Raw genomic sequence first — 15,839 nt, 5'->3', positions numbered from 1 at the left:
CCCAGCAACAGCCTCCCATGCTGGCTGGAGATAATCTGCAACCAGCTCTAGGAAACGAGCGTCACGTTCAAGGAAGCCGCAGAGAGCCCCTTCCTGCCCCCGCAGCGAGCCCCGGCTGAGTCACGGCTAGTCGATCCCTCTGCCCCGGCAGCCGGGCAGCCTTCAGCAACCTCCTCGGGCCTCCCCAAGGCATCCTGCAGCGAGCCGGCTTTACCGGGCAGCTCCGGACCAAACCCCGCGACCTCTCCCGGCAGCACAGAGCAGAGCTCCCCGGGTGCCTGCCTCGAGCCCATCGCTGCAGCCAGATCGGAGGGGATCGCACCCCAACGCAGGCCCAGCTGTGCGGCAGGGCTCAGCCCTCGATATTTTACTCTCTTGTTGCTCCCCAGCTGGCGTACGAAATCCCACCCTGCCTGTCCCAGGAAGGGCTGAGGGCTGGGACGAGCCTTATTTGAGCATAAAGGCTGCAAGTTCAGCATGGATGGGGAGGCCCAGCATCACCTTCGCCACAGCTGTGTGGGCTGGTGCCTGCAGGAAGCCCAGCCCTGTCCCTCCCTGAATTAACAGCTGGTTTATTTAGCAATTCCCAGGCTGGCGACTCAGGGGTTGCCAGAACGATGTGTGAGCTCACTGGGACCCTCCCTGTGCTGCCTCCCACTTCCCCATTCTTCTGGTCACAGAGGCACCCAGCATCTCCGCAGCCTTTGCCCTGGTCCCTCGCAGCCCCGGCCCATGGCCACCACCAGCAGCACAGAGCCGGGCAGCGTTGCAGCTCTGTCTGCCCGGGCCCCAGCTCCTCCCAGCACACCAGACCGCTGGGTTCATGAGCTGGCGACAGCACAGCCGCACACAATTCGTTATTTGGATAGGGCAGCACGGCCCACATGCATAGGGCACGAAGCGCAGCAACTGGTCTGCAGGACACCAAGTCCTCTGGCTCCACATCCATGACATCCTCCACCCCAGCCCCTAGTGCTCCGGGCAGGGAAGGCAACTGTGTAAAAAACCAAGGCACTCGGCAATACCACTTCTTGCATGGGAACCTTGGCATGATACTCCATTCCGGCCACCCCTGCGCTTGGCCGACGACGGCCACACGCCAGCCCACACTTCAGTTGGGGACCCTTGCGCAAGGCAGGTGGAGACAGTCCCTGCTCCAGCCAGTGGAGCAAGTCAGGAGCAACTACCAACCCACAGAGGAGAGGAAGAAGAGGAGGGCAGCCAAAGAATGTTGGCAAACAGGCTTTGGTGACTCAGGCCAAGACGATGTCCAACAGTACCTTCCCCATGCTGGAGGCCGCTGTGCTGAAGCAGGGCAGCAGAAGGAAGTGCTGACCAGCTCCTCTGTCACCGCAGCTCCCCAGGTCTGCATGTGGTCGCCGAGACCCCGAAGAGCAAGGGTGGCAGGGAGCTGGGGGCAGCACTGCCCGAAAACCACCCTGGCTTAAATCATGGCACCCCCAGCAATGGCAGAGCGCTGTGGTTGCCCTGTGAGCACCAGGGCAGCTGGGAGCCCTGGCCGGGACTCGCCGGCGCTGTGTCAGGGATGCTGCTTGCACGTCTGCTCAGCCTGCAAGAGCACAGGGTGCAGATCTGCCTCTCCCGCTCTGCAGGCGGCGGGTGCAGCACGTCGGACGAGGCTGAGCCCCTGCCAGCGAGGACCACGCTCCCAAAGCAGAGGGAGAAAAGACCCTGGTACTGAGCCACCAGCACACAAGACGTGCTCGCTCAACTAGTGGGCATCAGGCTCACCACAGCCACCTCCGCGCAGGCAGAGACGGGGCATGGGACCCGCTCAGCGTGGCTTTTACTCCAGAGGTTTCCACGCAGAGGGGGCTGCACAGCGTGGTGAGGCCTGTCATCTCCTTCCTCCCGTTTTTAGCCCACCTGCAGGCTCCGATCTGCTGAGCTCTCTGCTGCCCAGCAGGGATGAAGGAATGACCAGGCTGTCACCAAGCTCCCCAGCGGCGATGCTGCTCCCGGGCTCGCTTTCCGCCCAGCCTGGTGTAACAGGGCTGCGGCCGTGACGAGCTGAGCAAAGGATTTGGGGTCAAGAGAGCTCCTGTCTCTGCTGCATGGACAGGTCATGTCAGCCCGGCAGCCGGCCACGCTTCTCTGGTCTCCCCTGTTCCCAAGCAGGGGGGACAGCTGGCAACTCCAGCTCCAGCCCCCGAGTCTCCCCATGGAGGGCGGACTGGACAGCGGTCCCCATCCGAGCGCACGGCTCCCCGTCACAGGGGGGGGAAGAGCAAAGCACGAGCCCGGGGCAGGACGGCAGCTCTCCGCGCCAGAGCTACGCTGCCGCGGCAGGCGGGAGCCGACGGCCTCAGCCCGGGAACCGCCGGGGCGCGCACGGCTTTCCGGGGAGGACGCCAGCTCCTCGAGGGCTCTGCGTAAACCCAGCCAGTCCCGGCACTTGGGAATTGGCTAACGACGCCGCGTCTTACGACAGCCCGGCGCTGCTGCCTGCAAGTGTTGCAGACAACTCGACAACTCATTAGAAGCCATCGGGGCAGCGGCGCGCAGAGCTGGCCGAGCCCTGCAGAGCCCCCCTCCCCTCTCCAACTGCGGTTTGGGTGCTGGCAGGAGTGGCGGCAGCGAAGAACAGGCCCGGCTAGAAGGAAAACCCTGCGTTTTAGCTGCTGGGCTGTTTTGCATGCCTGACAGCAAGTCGTGCCTTGCCTGTTTGGTTACGGCCCCTCCCATCTCCGCAGGTTTTTTACCCAGCGAGCAGCCCAGCTCGCAAAGCAGAGGTGTTTATTTAAACCAGTGGGCTCCAGCCTTTCCCAGTGGGTGGGCCCAGCGAGGTTTCCCAGTACAGGTCCTCCCCACACACGCCGAACTTTCGGAGCTGTAGCTTGGCACACAACATGTACAAGCACGATCTCCACAATCCTATTTCACAGGCCTCTGAAAAATCATCTGTGGTTCCCGGGACCCCCCGAGCAGGGGCTGAAACCCACGGGTGGAACAGCTTGGTCCCCAACAAGGTGAAACCGTTCGGTCTTGCCTTGCAGAAACCTACATTTCTGGCCCAGCAGAGAGACAGGTTCCTGCATAGCAAAATCCAGCTGAATCTCAGACTTGCTTTTCCTTGTTATATTTCAAGGACTCTTTAGGAGTAAGACCACAGGCTTGAACGTGGAGTGGTCTCCTTACAGAGAATCAGTGAGTTAAAGGAGATATGGGATGTGCTTTGGACCTGAACGTGCTGGAGAGAGACAGTATTTCAACACAGTGTTTAGCGAAGACACAAGCCGGCTTAGCCGTGTCCTCCTGCAGACGGGGAGATTAGACAAGTCTAGCTTTAACTATGCAATAATGAAAACCAACAGCTTATTAAAAGCTCTCCTTGAAAGCCTGCAAACCTGCTGGAGTCCCGCTGAGCCGCATACCACGCAAGCATTCCTGCAAGCCGGCTGGAGGAAGGCTCAGCCTGGCCAGCGGGACGACGCTCCACCGTAAGCAGCAAGTCGGCAAGTCCTCCGCACTCAGCAACCCAACGGCGTGAGTCGGGGCAGGAGCCTTTGATACTGCGGCAGCTGTAATACGCCATTCCTGGAGCTGTACCTTGGCACACACAGTGTTTCTTATGGTTCACAGCCCCAATTAGAAAGTCCTTGAGAATAAGGACTTCAGAGCCATTCACGTTGCTTTATGATGGACACGGAGAAAAGATGTGGCAGAGCCACCTCTAAAACCCTAAAACTTTCCAAGCACCTGAGCTCGCTGTAAGGCACGCAAGGTCCTATATTCAGCCACGATCCTCTGTGCCACCTGACTTTGGGGGGAGCAGGGGGGAGATTTGCTTAACTGAGCAAAGAAGAGGGTTTTCTGCAGGCTCAATTGGCCTGGGAAGCCTGCGAAAGAAAGGGCTTGGAGGTCAAGTCCCGCCACTTGGGAGCCGCGGGGAGCGAAGGCGCCCACATCGCAAGTGACAAAACCCGGCCCGAGGAGGGCAGGCAGGAACAGAGCCCGAGGCACAGCGCCTCGCTGGCGGGGTGACCCCCCTCGCCAGCGGGGTGACCCCCCTCGCCGGGGTCAGACGAGTGACTGCAGGCACCGATTAGCAGCCCTCCCCTCCCTCAGCCGTCCCCTCCGCTGTTGCTTCGCACAAAACCGTGACTGTACAGAAGCTATAATCCCACGTTCAGCAAATCCCAGGCAGGACTAATCAGACATCCTGCTCTCAAGGCCGGAGGCACTTTAGGGCAGACGCTGCGGCCCGGGACGGCCGGAGGAGGGACGGGGCTTTCAAAGACCACATTGTCACCCTCGCGGGATCCTGCTCTCCCCACGGCAGCAGCGGGACTGCTGTGTCCTGCCCGTGCCGGGGCAGAGCCAAGGCACCCCAGGAGTGTGACCAGATGGTCCTTCACCCCGAGCCCTTGGGGGCTTCTCCAGGGATCCCCCCCAGTGCAGGGAGGGAGGAGGAAGTTCAGCTCTGGGCCCAGCATCAGCAAACCCCTCCGAGGCCGTGTTGTCTGTGGTTTCCCTGCTGGCGTACAGGACCCGGCTTGCCAGCATCTCCCTCCCCTTCCCTACCCGCAGCCTGGGAGAAGCTCAGCGTATTAACACGCTCTTCGTCCCTGGAGCCAACACAAACACCCCCGCACAACCGAGCCTTTCACTTGGGAGGCAGACAGACACCTTGTGTGTCCCCCCTGCCTTGCGCAGACAGGCGGCTTCCAGCAAAGGGACGGGGAGGAGGCGAAGCACAGGGGAACTGCAACGTGGTACGTTGGCAGGAAAAGTTTCAAGGCTGCTTCAAGTCTGCTCACCGCCGGCAGGGAGGCGAAGGCAGGCAGGGAGGGGGCTCCCGAGATGCCCAGCCGGGGCGGGGGGGTGCGAAGGCTCTGCGCCCCCACGGTTCAACAGAGGGGACGGGCAGAGCGCAAAGCGCTGGCTCGGCCCCCCCAGCCGGCGGCTACAGGGGAAACTTTACCCCCCCCCCTTGCTGCGGAGCCCAGCTCGCCCAGGCCGGCCGGGCCGCGGGGGGGGGGGCAGGGAGAGGGGGGCAGCGGCGGGCGCTCACCTGCGATGTGCTGGCGGCGGCCCTCGTCCAGGTGCGTGGAGACCACATCTCCCATGGCGACGCGAGCGGCGGCGCCCGGCGGCGGCGAGCGCAGCGCAGCGGGGCAGAGCGCAGCGGGGCGTCCCGGGGCGCGGAGCGGAGCGCGGCCGCGGCGGGACGCGACGCGACGCGACGGGTCGGGGCGGGCAGGCGGCGTCGGCCCGCGGCCGGGTCAGGCAGCGCGGCGCCCCATGGGCAGCGCCAGCCCCAGCTCTGGCGGCGCGGGCGGCCGCGGCTGGGAGCGCGCAGCGCGGAGCCTCCCCCGGACCCTCCCTCCGCGCCGCCCGGCCGCGCCCCGCGCAGGAGCGATGCCAGCGCCGCCGCCGCCGCCTGCGGGCTGGGGAGCGCGGCCGGCTCGGCGCACCTGGGCCCCCCCGCCCCGTCCCCTCCCGTCCCGTCCCGTCCCGTCCCCCGCTAACGAGCTGCTTTTAGGGGCTCGGGGGCGGCCGCATCCGCGGGGGGACAAGGGAGCCCATCCTCGGGAGAGGGGCGCGTCCGTGCCGCTGCGCGGAGTGGGCCGTGGGCTGCGCTCAGTGCTGGGGAGTGTCGCCCCCCCCCCCCCCCCGCCTTCCCACACACACCCCCCCACCCGCGGCGATCCCCAAACGCGCGGGAGCGCCGCTGTGCCCCGCACACGCTGCCAGCGCCGCAGCCAGCTCGTACGGCCGGGGCGCTGCTGGCGCCAGTCAAACCAGCTCTGTCTTGGCACCGGCTCCCGCTTCTGACATTGCTTCACGGGGCGATTGCAACACGGGCTCCTCCCTTCCTACCTGCGCGCTCTCGCCCAAGTCCTCGTAAACCTCAACCTTGAGCTCCTGTCGGTGCCAAGGTGCGCCTCGCAGGGGAGGGAGGCCGTGGGAGCCGGGCGCTCCGGCAGCACCGAGTGGGAGGGCGGGAGAGGGGCGCCTCTCCCGCCTGAGGCCTCTGGGCCGCTTTGCTCATGTGCAAGTTTAGGGTGGAAAAACACAAGCTGCGTCAAAATGCTCCCTGGCCACGGATGCTGGAACTGGAGCTGCTCGACCCCACTCTCCCTCTTCCCTGGGGGCTGGTAAAGCTGGGAGGGTGCCAGCACCTCCCAGATTGACCAGCGTCACCTGGAATCTGGAGGGAAGGGGACACGCAGGGCACACTCAGACTGGCACCACTGGAACCACTAACAACCCTCCGCTAGTCAATCCAGGCAAATCCTCCCTTGCGCACACATCACCGGGGCTGCAGATTGCCTGGCCGGGCTCATGGGGCAACGCTGCGTAGCGGAAGGGATCGGTTCCCAGGCCCTCCTTGACCTCAGGCTGCTCAACGGGGCTCTGGTGACCAGGGTTAAGAGCGAAGCAGCCAGGGCTTGTGAGCTGGAGGAAGCGGTGGAAAAGCTCCTCCTTCCTTTGCTGTTGCTGCGGCTCCTTTCAGCTCCCTCCTGAGAGCAACAGGCGGAAACAGTCGTCGCAGGATCCTCCGCTTGCTGGCTGGGCAGGATCCTGGAGCCGGAGGAAGGGCTGTGTGCTCATCTGTCCTCATACCCCTGGGCACAGAGAGCAGCCAGGGGTGTGACCAAGGGAGGAAGAGGAGGAGGCAGAGGAGGACGAGGCGGTGCCACCAGAAAGTTCAGGCTCTCCCCTGCTGCAGGGCATCTTAAGGGAACTGCTGCCGTGCTCCCGAGGTGGAACATGCCTTGGCATCGCTCTGGTTCCCAGCGGTTTTCAGACCACAGAGACCCCAGGCTGGGCTGGGCCAAGCTCCGCTCAACCGCAGCCAGGTTGTTACAACCCAGCCCGGGTGGAAATGGCTCTGAGGTTGTGCTGCGAGGCTTTTTCTGGGCTGCCCTGTTTACCCCGAGGCGGGAGGGAGGAGTGGAGGTGGCCAGCGGAGGAGCTCGCTGTGTGCGTGAAGCATCCTGTTTATGCAGCCTGAAATAGCTCCTCTTGGCCTGCTGCAGGCTGCCAGGCTCAGGGGACCGGCAGGCTGCTCACACCTCTCCCTGCCGCCAAAACCAGCCCAAAACAGCACCCACCGCCCGCCTGGCACCAACACCCGCCGCGCTGAGCGGGCAGCACGCGCAGGGGTGCTGCCGAGCCGGGATCTCCCAGCAGATCGGCACGTGGACGCTGCTCGGACCATCCATTCCCCTAGGGCGGTGAGGGACGTGGGTGCTCCCCCGGGAAGGTTTTGGGGAGACCAAGCCCTCAGCACGAGGCTGAGGAGCGGGCAGGACGTTGGCTGGTGTTTTCCAAGCCGTGTCAGGGCCAACCCTGCTCGAGGCGTGCAGGATCCGGCCGCACGTTGTGCTGGCGCGGCACAGCCGTGCTGGGAGGACGCCCGGAGCGCCCGAGCCACGGGGTGGCCAAGCGCCCGTCCCCAGGGTCCTCTGCAGCGTGTGCCCACCGGCTCAGCCGCCCCCAGGGTGCCGGCGTCTCCGGACGGGCCGGCGGCAGCGGAAAGCGCAGATGCGGGCTCGGCGCGCGGGAACCACGTTCCCGGGGGAAGGGCCGGCGGTTTCCAGCGTTGCTGTCTTCTGGGCTGCACCATAGACGCACCCCCTAAAACCATAATTTCTGGGAGTAATTTAAGGCAATCGAAATCTTTTGCCTCGATAGTGTTCAGACTTGTCAACATCAGCAGCTCTTGTTTTTACACATTTCTGGCCGCTCAAGGTCATTTCAGATGGAAAGTCATTTCAAAACCAGAAGATTTACCTTTTTCTCCTGGAAATGCCCCATAAGAATGCTCTACCCTTACCAACATGCTTGTTTTCAGCTTGTTTCCCTGACCAAAATGTTGAAATCAACAGATTCTCATGGGAAATTTGGTTTCAGCAAAATCTCATTTCCAACAGAAAATTGTTCCACTGGAGGCTTTTAAACACTTTCTCTAGCACTGATCCCCGAGGAGTCTAGCTCTGAATTCATTCAAAAATCTAGTTTACCGGAGTTACAGACTGTCTGGATATTTAAAAGGTGGGGGAAATACATTCCCCTCCCCACGAAAAAAAAAAAAAAAAAGAATAAAATGTAAACATCTACAATAACAGCTTCATTATTAGCAAAATTTATTTATAAAAAAAGAACCATATAACGTATAATTTAGGTAGTGCACAAGAGTCCTGCTAAGGAGATGAAAAAAGTGCTAAAAAAAAATTCCTATTCTTGAAAAATCAGTCCGCCGAAGCACTGCAGCGCTGCGTGTGGAGCCACTCTCCTGCCCCTTTGGACTGTTGACGTATTCCTTAAATAGGAAAGGAAAACTAATTAAGAGGTCAAAACCAGAAAGCAGCGATGTTGTTGATTTGTAAACAGGAAGGTTATATCTGTAGGAAGCAGAAATAGCACGTAAGTAGAGCCTGGACGCCCCGGTGCAGACGCAGGGGACATTTATGTGTCTAGGAAAACCACCTGAAGGTGAACGCACCAGCCCTGCACCATCCGTCATCGTGACCCAACGCCCGCTTAGCACCCGGCCCGCCGCCGGCTGGCACGCGGACGTGCTCCACGGCTTCATCCTCGGGGGGTTAAAATAAAGACGCTCCATCTGAAAGCCTTTTCCATGACGGGAAGGGTTTTGGAGGCTCCGGGTCCAGCAGCAGCAGCACTTCAGCAGCTTCTCCGCAGCTTCCCGCGCGTCCAGGTGGCGAGGAAATGGGTCCCCTGCGTTTCTGGGCAGGGTTTCCTCCGCGCTGGGCGCTCCGCTCGGTGCCGGAGGATGAGAGGAAGGGGCAGAGCAGCCCCGCTTGGCCCCCGGGGAAGATCTGGGGGCAGCAGCAGTTGGGAAATACCGCTTTTCCCAGGAGAAGAGCAGAGAGAGGGTCGTTAGTCCGGTGCCTGACGAAGAGGGTGCGTGCGGGTGGGCGTCCGCCGCCTCCACGCTCCCCCCGTAACACCCGAAATCCGGTCTAGCAGGAGGTTGGACACCTCCGGGGGGTTTTGGTCTCCCTGTACCGACCAGGCAGCGGGGCAGGGGAGGGAGGCTGCGGAGGGAACGGAGCCGCGTAGCCCGGCGGTTGTTAGACGTCGGAGAAGCCACCCCGCGCTTGCCCGCGTGCACCAATTCGTGGGAGAGGCAGCTGCTTTGGTGCTGTTAGGTAGCGAACTGCTTGGTTTTTGCTTTTCCCCATTTTCCTTCTCCGTCCTTCTCTTCCATCTCACCTCTAGGGAAAAATAAAATAAAGGAGGAGAAACAGAGAAGGAAGCAGACAGATCCTTCTCTCTGAAACGGTTTAATAAACTTTTTCTTTCCCCAGCTTCTTGCTCTAGAACCAAATACTAATGGACTTTTTCTGTTTTTTGGGTTTGGGTTTTTTTTCTCCCCATTAAGAATAACACTGCCCTCTCCCTGCCTGCTCCTGCTCGTATCTGGGAAGCAAGTGGTTAGTGCGGAGCCAGCTCCGACCCGGTCGGGGTGCTGTGCCCAGGACGTGCAGCCGACCCGTCCCTTGGGCTGATTAGGGACTTAAGAAGAAACGTCCCGAACAGCACCACCGGCATTTCCGACGGCGCCGCGCTGCGCTGGGCTTGCGGCAGTCGCTGATGCCGTCACCCCGGAGGAGAAACCTTCCCGTTCGGGAGCTGCCTCCTCCTCCCTGGAGGTTTTTTCCACCTCCGGCACTGCAAGCCCAAGCAAGCCCGTGGGAGAGGCCGTAACGCACCGCTTGCCCCATGATGCCTTTTAACGCCATGGGCAAGCTCCACGGTCCGGTTGCAATTTGGCGTGGACGTGGCCGGCATCATGGCCGGCAGACGCCAGCGTCGCCCCGCTCTCCTTCCCGGGTCCCTCCCGGCCCCGCTGCCGGGGCTGGAGCAGCTCTCGTGGGCCGAGGTGCCCTGGGCGCTGGGTTCAGCTCCTACGTGATAGACGGTCTCGGAGCCGAACGGGCGCACCGGTTACCGGAGGGGAGCCCCACGCAGCGCTTCCCGAACAAGGGGGATGCCGAGAAGCCTTTGCCAAAGCCGCCTCCGTGTTTGCCAGCCCCTTGGGGCGCCCTGCGCTTGGGCTGCAACCCCCAGCCCGGCGCGGCCCCCTCCCCTTCCCCTCCGCTTGGACACAACACGGATATGGATTTTTTTTTTAAAAAAATTACACTGTGATTAAGAGTCTAATCGTTGCAGCTAATTACATATCGCTAAACAGATGTAAATAGTGCTTATCTGTCTGGAGCGGGCTGAATTATCTGTTGGACAAACTAGCTTCTAAATCAAGGCATTTGCCGTCGGACGCAGCCTGGGAGAATAAATGATGTCACGGTTTCAGCCAGCTGTCTGGGAATGTGGCTACCGCAGCAGCGGGCCCAGAGAGGCCTGGAATCAGCAGAGCGCCTCTGCCTCTCTCCTCCTGGATTTTCCACGCGGCCGTTAGCCCGGGGTAAAACCTGAGCTCCCGGCAGTGGCACCTACAGCAGGCTGCTCCTGATCGCTCGCCGCCTCTAGGACTTGCCGAACGACTGCAACCGTTAAATGCGGGCGTGCTTGCGGGCCGAGGCTTTTAGCGCAGTAAATATTTATTTCCCTTTCTCTGCGCATGAGAAGCAACCGTCGGCGTTTTCCTTCAACTCTCGCTGACCCCAGGCGCCGAGGATCTGTTTCCACCGCAGCCCGGCTCGGCAGGGAAACCCGATCGCGCTGGCTGATGAGCGCGGGGATGCGTTCGAGGGCAGGAGGCGCAGCCCGGGGGGGGGGGGGGGGGCCTCGCGGGGCGCCCTGCCGCAGCCGCAGCCCCTCGCAGCCACGGCTGCTCGGGATAGCAGTGAAACTCTCCGCCGACGAGGCCGAAGGCACGCTGCAAGCGCTGCGCCCCGCCGAACCGCGGCTCCTGGGACCGGCCCCGCGCGGCTTTCGCACCCTGCTGCGCCCGCGCTTGCAGCGGGATCGTTGCAGCGGGATTTACCGCGCCGGGGCAGGCGCTGCGTGATAATGCCACGATTAAGCAGCGCTGAATCAGGGCTACCGCAGCGCCGGCTTTTGCTGAATCAGGGACGGCGCCCGGGCAGGATCAATAACCTCCCAGCTTCAGCTGCCGCTCCGGCACGGAGCCCTCGGAGAGGGCTGTCTCGCGGAGAGCCCTCTTTGGAAGGCAGCTCCCAGCCTGGAAGCAAGTTTGCGCCCTGAAAAAAAGAAATGCAAGTCCCACTGGGCTGCGTCTCAGGCTGCCCTGGGTCGGGGCTCGCTGGCGTTGCGTGCGTGCTCCATCCCCGCCGCCGGGCTGGCTGCCGGCCGAGCCGGTCCGCCCGGAGCCGGTGGACCTGCTTGCTGGCCTGAGCAGGGGAGCAAAGGGGTGCAGAAAGGTACCGGCGGCAGGCGGGGGGCTGCAAACCCCTCCGGGAGGCTCACACGCAGAGCAGCCCACGTGGCGAGCACCCCACGGCCGGGCCACGGGCGAGGGGGCAGAATGAGCCCTGGGTGGGGATGGCCACGACCAGCAGGACGGGGCGGCCCAGAGCCCACGGGAGCCCTGGGCCAGCGGTGACCCGGAGCCTCCCCGGCTCCCGGTGCTTGCGGCGGGCACCGGTGCAGGAGCTGAGGGTGGCTCGTGTGGACCACCATTCCCCTCTGCTGGTCGGGACTGGGATAACTGGTCCCCAGCAGCCTGGCCTGGCTGGGAGCGGTGGGCCGGTCTCCTGCGCTGGTCGGGGCACAGGCAGGGACACATCACGCTGGAGGCTGCTGAGCACCAAACACCCGTAAACACCTGGACGTGTTTAAACATCTTGGCCCTGGCGGATTTTCCAGGTGGGGATGAGGCCAGGATGTGGCCTTGCTGTGGGGTGCTGCAAAGAGTGGCTTTTTTTTAACCCGTGGGTTATGCCCTGATCTGAAACCCTGGCCACGGATGGGCATCACCTCCTTGCAAGGCCTGGTGCAGGGTCACAGCAGCCACCGCTCCGGCGTTTGGACCAGGGAACGGAAAAGTGGGGGTTTTTTTGTATGGAGCAATTTTGAGCAACATGTAATGGTGGGACAACCCAAAGCACCTCCTGGCCCCCCTGTGCCCCGCTTTACACCCAGAGCATCCTGGCTGCCCACCGCAGCGCTCGGGGCAGCATGGCCCCCTGCCCACCAGGCTGCCGCTGCGTGATGCCGGCTGGGACCATGGGCACACGGAGGGCTGCGAGACCGGCAGCCTCCTCCGAAGCCAGAGCTAGTGGCACACTTGGAAGGAGCGTGCGGGTGCGGGTGTCCGTGCGCACCTGGGGGAGTCCCAGCTCCCCCTCGCTGGAGGAGGAGGCGCCTGGCAAGGATTCATGCCCCTGCGGAGAAGGCTCGGAGGTGTCTGCAGAGCACCTGAGGCCGAGGGGGCTGCCGCTGCCGTGGCGTTCGCAGCAGCTCCGCCGGCACCCCAACGCCGCAGCCTGCCCCCTCCCATCTCCTCGCCCTCTTGCCCCACGTCTCGCCTGCTGCCAGGGACGTATGGAAAGCCAGCAGCATCAGCAGCAAGGTTCACTAGCTCAGCCCGTCTGGGCTGCCGAGAGCTGCAACCCGCCTGCTCATGCTGGGCCGGGAGGCTCCTAAGGAGATGAGCAGGAACCAGCTCTCCTCTTGGTGCCCGCTCCAGCCTCTGCAGGGGCACCACCCCGAATCGTGCCCCAAAGGGAGATGAAGAGAGCAAAGAGCTGAAACGCCAGGCACCAGCCCCGGCTGGTCAGACCACCACCATCCTGATGGAATTACCGACAAATCTTATTATCTTCATTATTTTGCATTGACACTTTCCGTCACATCTAAGGACGCCTAAGTGCTTTCAGCTGCTCAGTCGCAGTCCTGCCACCCACCAGCAAAGCCAGACTGCTCTTCCTTATTGACAGCAGAGGAAACAGAGGCCCAGGGCCTGGGGTCACAAAGCAGCCCGGCGGCAGACCTGGACAGAAGCCCTGAGGGCTCAGAAGCCCCTGATCCCCTGCAAAATCCCTGTCTAGTCACACAGCTCCCCCTTAAGGCGTCCCAAAGGACAGGGACCTTACACGTCAGCTCACTCCACCACCCCTCACTGCCTTCAGCAAAAACCACCAGCCGCACAGAGGTGTTTAACCAACGATCAGCCCGGCGCTCTGCAGCTCCTGGGGACACCTGCAGTGCGTGAAGCTGTGCCCTCTCTGTCCCTGCAACGCCTTCCCTCCAGACACGTTCCTGACCCCCGGGCAAGTCAAGGCATTTGGCAGGGAGCTGATGGCTTCCTTGGTGTCTGATGAGAAGTTCTCAAACATTTTGGTTCACCTTCACCAATTTGCCTTTGCCTGTGATGAAAATGTGATGGAAATCCCATCACAGTTTCATACTGCCTAAGGATGTATCCTATCAGAGCAGAAACCAACAGCAAGCATTAGCTTGCAGAGGAAGCCTTTAGGGATTTTTGGCCATGTGATTCTGGAGGAGAGGACATCCCCAGGGGCCACGCATTTTTGCAGACTCTTACCCCACCTGCGAGCCAGCAGCCCCTGGGCAGAAGAGGCCATCGGAGAGGGCACACCAATACGCTCACTCACAGCTGCCCTGCCAGGTCATGTGCCGGCCAAGATCCCAAACGCAGGCCCTTTGGGACGTTAGAGACCAGATCTTGCTGGTCTTACGCTGGCAAAACTCTTGCTGGAGTCAACAAAGGTTTGGTACTGCGTGTGCTTGAGCAAGACTGCAGGGGCTGAGCTTTAAGCTCTTCCCTAAGGACACCTGTTCACATCCCAAAATCCCTGGGAATGTAGCTCAGGAGAGACTGTCTCCTCCTCTCCCCAAAAGTATCTCACTTCAGCTATCCCCAGGGCAGTGCTCATCTCCCACCACCTGGCCACGAGAAAAGGTGACAGAGATTGCAGCAGTCTTGCAACGACAGATTTCAGGGTAGCTGGTATTCGCCTTCAAGGCCCAGCTCCAGGACTCAGGGGATTATGAGACATCTCCATTTCTTCCAATTAAATATATTTCTAGCATCTCGACTGTTTTCAGCTAGACTGCGAGCTGTGGGGATTGAAAATCCCTGCCCAGATGCTTTAGGAGGGGATCAACAAGGATGGATCTGAATTTGACCCGTGGGTGAGTCAGACTGCAATGCTACTCGGGAAAGCATCTCCCACATCTGCTCCCTTTCCTTTCCATAGACAGTCTCAATCTTGTCTTTCAGGAAAACCCGCTTTAGCAGCTCGCTTCAATTTCTTGACCCTGAAAATGATCCCTCCTCTTGGCTCTGAGCTTCCTCCGTTATTTAGGCAGAGCTAAATCGGCGACGCTACCTTAGTGAACATACGGGGCCTGGGCTTCTCACGGGGAACAGGCTAATGCTCATAGGCAGATGCTAAGCACATGCTGACAAGTCACTGCTAAAATCTCAGCCACCAGATCCGTGCGCTACTGACCACCCTGATTTATGTCACTTGAACCGAAACAGCACAGAACCGAGGGTAAGAGCTACCGGTACCTCACTCTGTCCACCCTGATGTTCCTTATTAGTCCTACGGTGAAACCAGCAATAACAAAATACTGCTATTTTTTTTCCTTATCCAGCTGTGCACAGCTTGTTGCATGCAGCAAAAATGCACTTGCTCTGGCTCAGATGTCCTGGGGATTTCCAGGCTGCATGCCATCGACTCCTCATCTGGAGCCCATTGCAGAAGAGGGAAAGGTTCCTGTGGATTTTAAGTGCTTAAGGCCTGTATCCAGCAGCCTGCAGTCCCTGTTTAAAGAGCCATTTTGCACCACAGCAAGTCTCCTAGAGCGTGATCCAGCCGCCAAACCCCATCTAACCCTGAAGTCAACAGGCTCCCAGATTTCAGGTGTGTCGGTGGTTTGCTAGCGGTTCTCCCCCTTTCGATGGGAATGGGGGGAGCCTTTCCTTCAGGAAAGCAATGCCGAAGGATCCTTCCCAGAAGTAGCGCTCTCTCCACCCCACCATCTGCAGGACTTTTCAGCCCCCACCTTCCTGGCACTCGCTGCCAAGATCGCCGTTCTCGCCAGCCTGGCACCCCGGCCCTTGCCCTGGAAGCCAGGGCGCACACACAGCCCATGGTTTGGGACTGCCAAAGTTTTGCTGTTGATTTTTTTGGCACAGGGCAAGTGTCGCTGCCTGTTTATTTATTTATTTAGTCTGCCAGCTGTGTCTGTGCACGCAGATGCAAAGGATGCAAGAGAACCACCTGGATGCCAGGTCTCTGAGAGCAGACGGGGCGGGTTTCACATTGCCGGCATCCTCTGACCACCTGGGCCTTCAGGGCATGGAGGGCCCAGCTCACCTGCAGGTCTGTACATGGTCTGTATTTTTGCCTACAAATGATGCTTGGGTTGACCAGGCAGCTTGACGGAGAGACAGGAAAGCAATATAAATACCTCCCTATTAAATAGCATGCTGGTATTTATAGCCTGTGGTTGGCAGTGAGTTCAGCGGCTCTGATAAACTAAACTCCAGCTTATTTTTAACAAAGCATTTAAGAGACCAGGTTTTGCAACAAGGAATCAATATGCATGTCAGTGTGACCTCAGGCTGCTGGTAAGCTAAGCAGGACCCACAGCAAATGCCCCTCTTCCCCTTTAAATTCTCCCTTGCTGCCCTGTGTCCCCAAGCGCCTCCCTGTCCTGGCCTCATCTCTGAAGGACGGGGTGAATAAGCACCCCATGACAGTAGCTGGGAACGGGGAGCAGTTTTCCATGCCATTTTTGTGGCGTGGAAACACAACAATCCCCTTTTCCTCTAAAACATCTTCTCTGCTGAAAGCTTGCCAAAAACCAGGCGCCGCCGTTCAAGGATCGCTACAGCATCACCCCAGGCCAACGCAAGTAGCAGCAAAGCCCTGGGACCGGGT

The 15,839-nt window shown here is 60.7% G+C and overlaps 1 protein-coding gene across 1 annotated transcript in view; it reads right to left on the bottom strand.

The window, feature by feature from the left end:
* The window catches only part of NIBAN2 (niban apoptosis regulator 2), a 51,999-nt gene extending 46,847 nt beyond the window's left edge, over positions 1 to 5,152 (bottom strand). Inside the window, exon 1 of the mRNA XM_067308828.1 lies at positions 5,036 to 5,152. Within this exon, the coding sequence (XP_067164929.1) occupies positions 5,036 to 5,090 (55 nt within the window). The 5' untranslated portion in view covers positions 5,091 to 5,152. The remainder of the gene's footprint in view (positions 1 to 5,035) is intronic.
* Positions 5,153 to 15,839: the final 10,687 nt, after the last annotated feature.

The sequence above is a fragment of the Apteryx mantelli genome, chromosome 21, assembly GCF_036417845.1.
Source record: "Apteryx mantelli isolate bAptMan1 chromosome 21, bAptMan1.hap1, whole genome shotgun sequence".
NCBI classification, from domain to species: domain Eukaryota; kingdom Metazoa; phylum Chordata; class Aves; order Apterygiformes; family Apterygidae; genus Apteryx; species Apteryx mantelli.
This window is presented reverse-complemented; position numbering and strand designations above follow the sequence as displayed.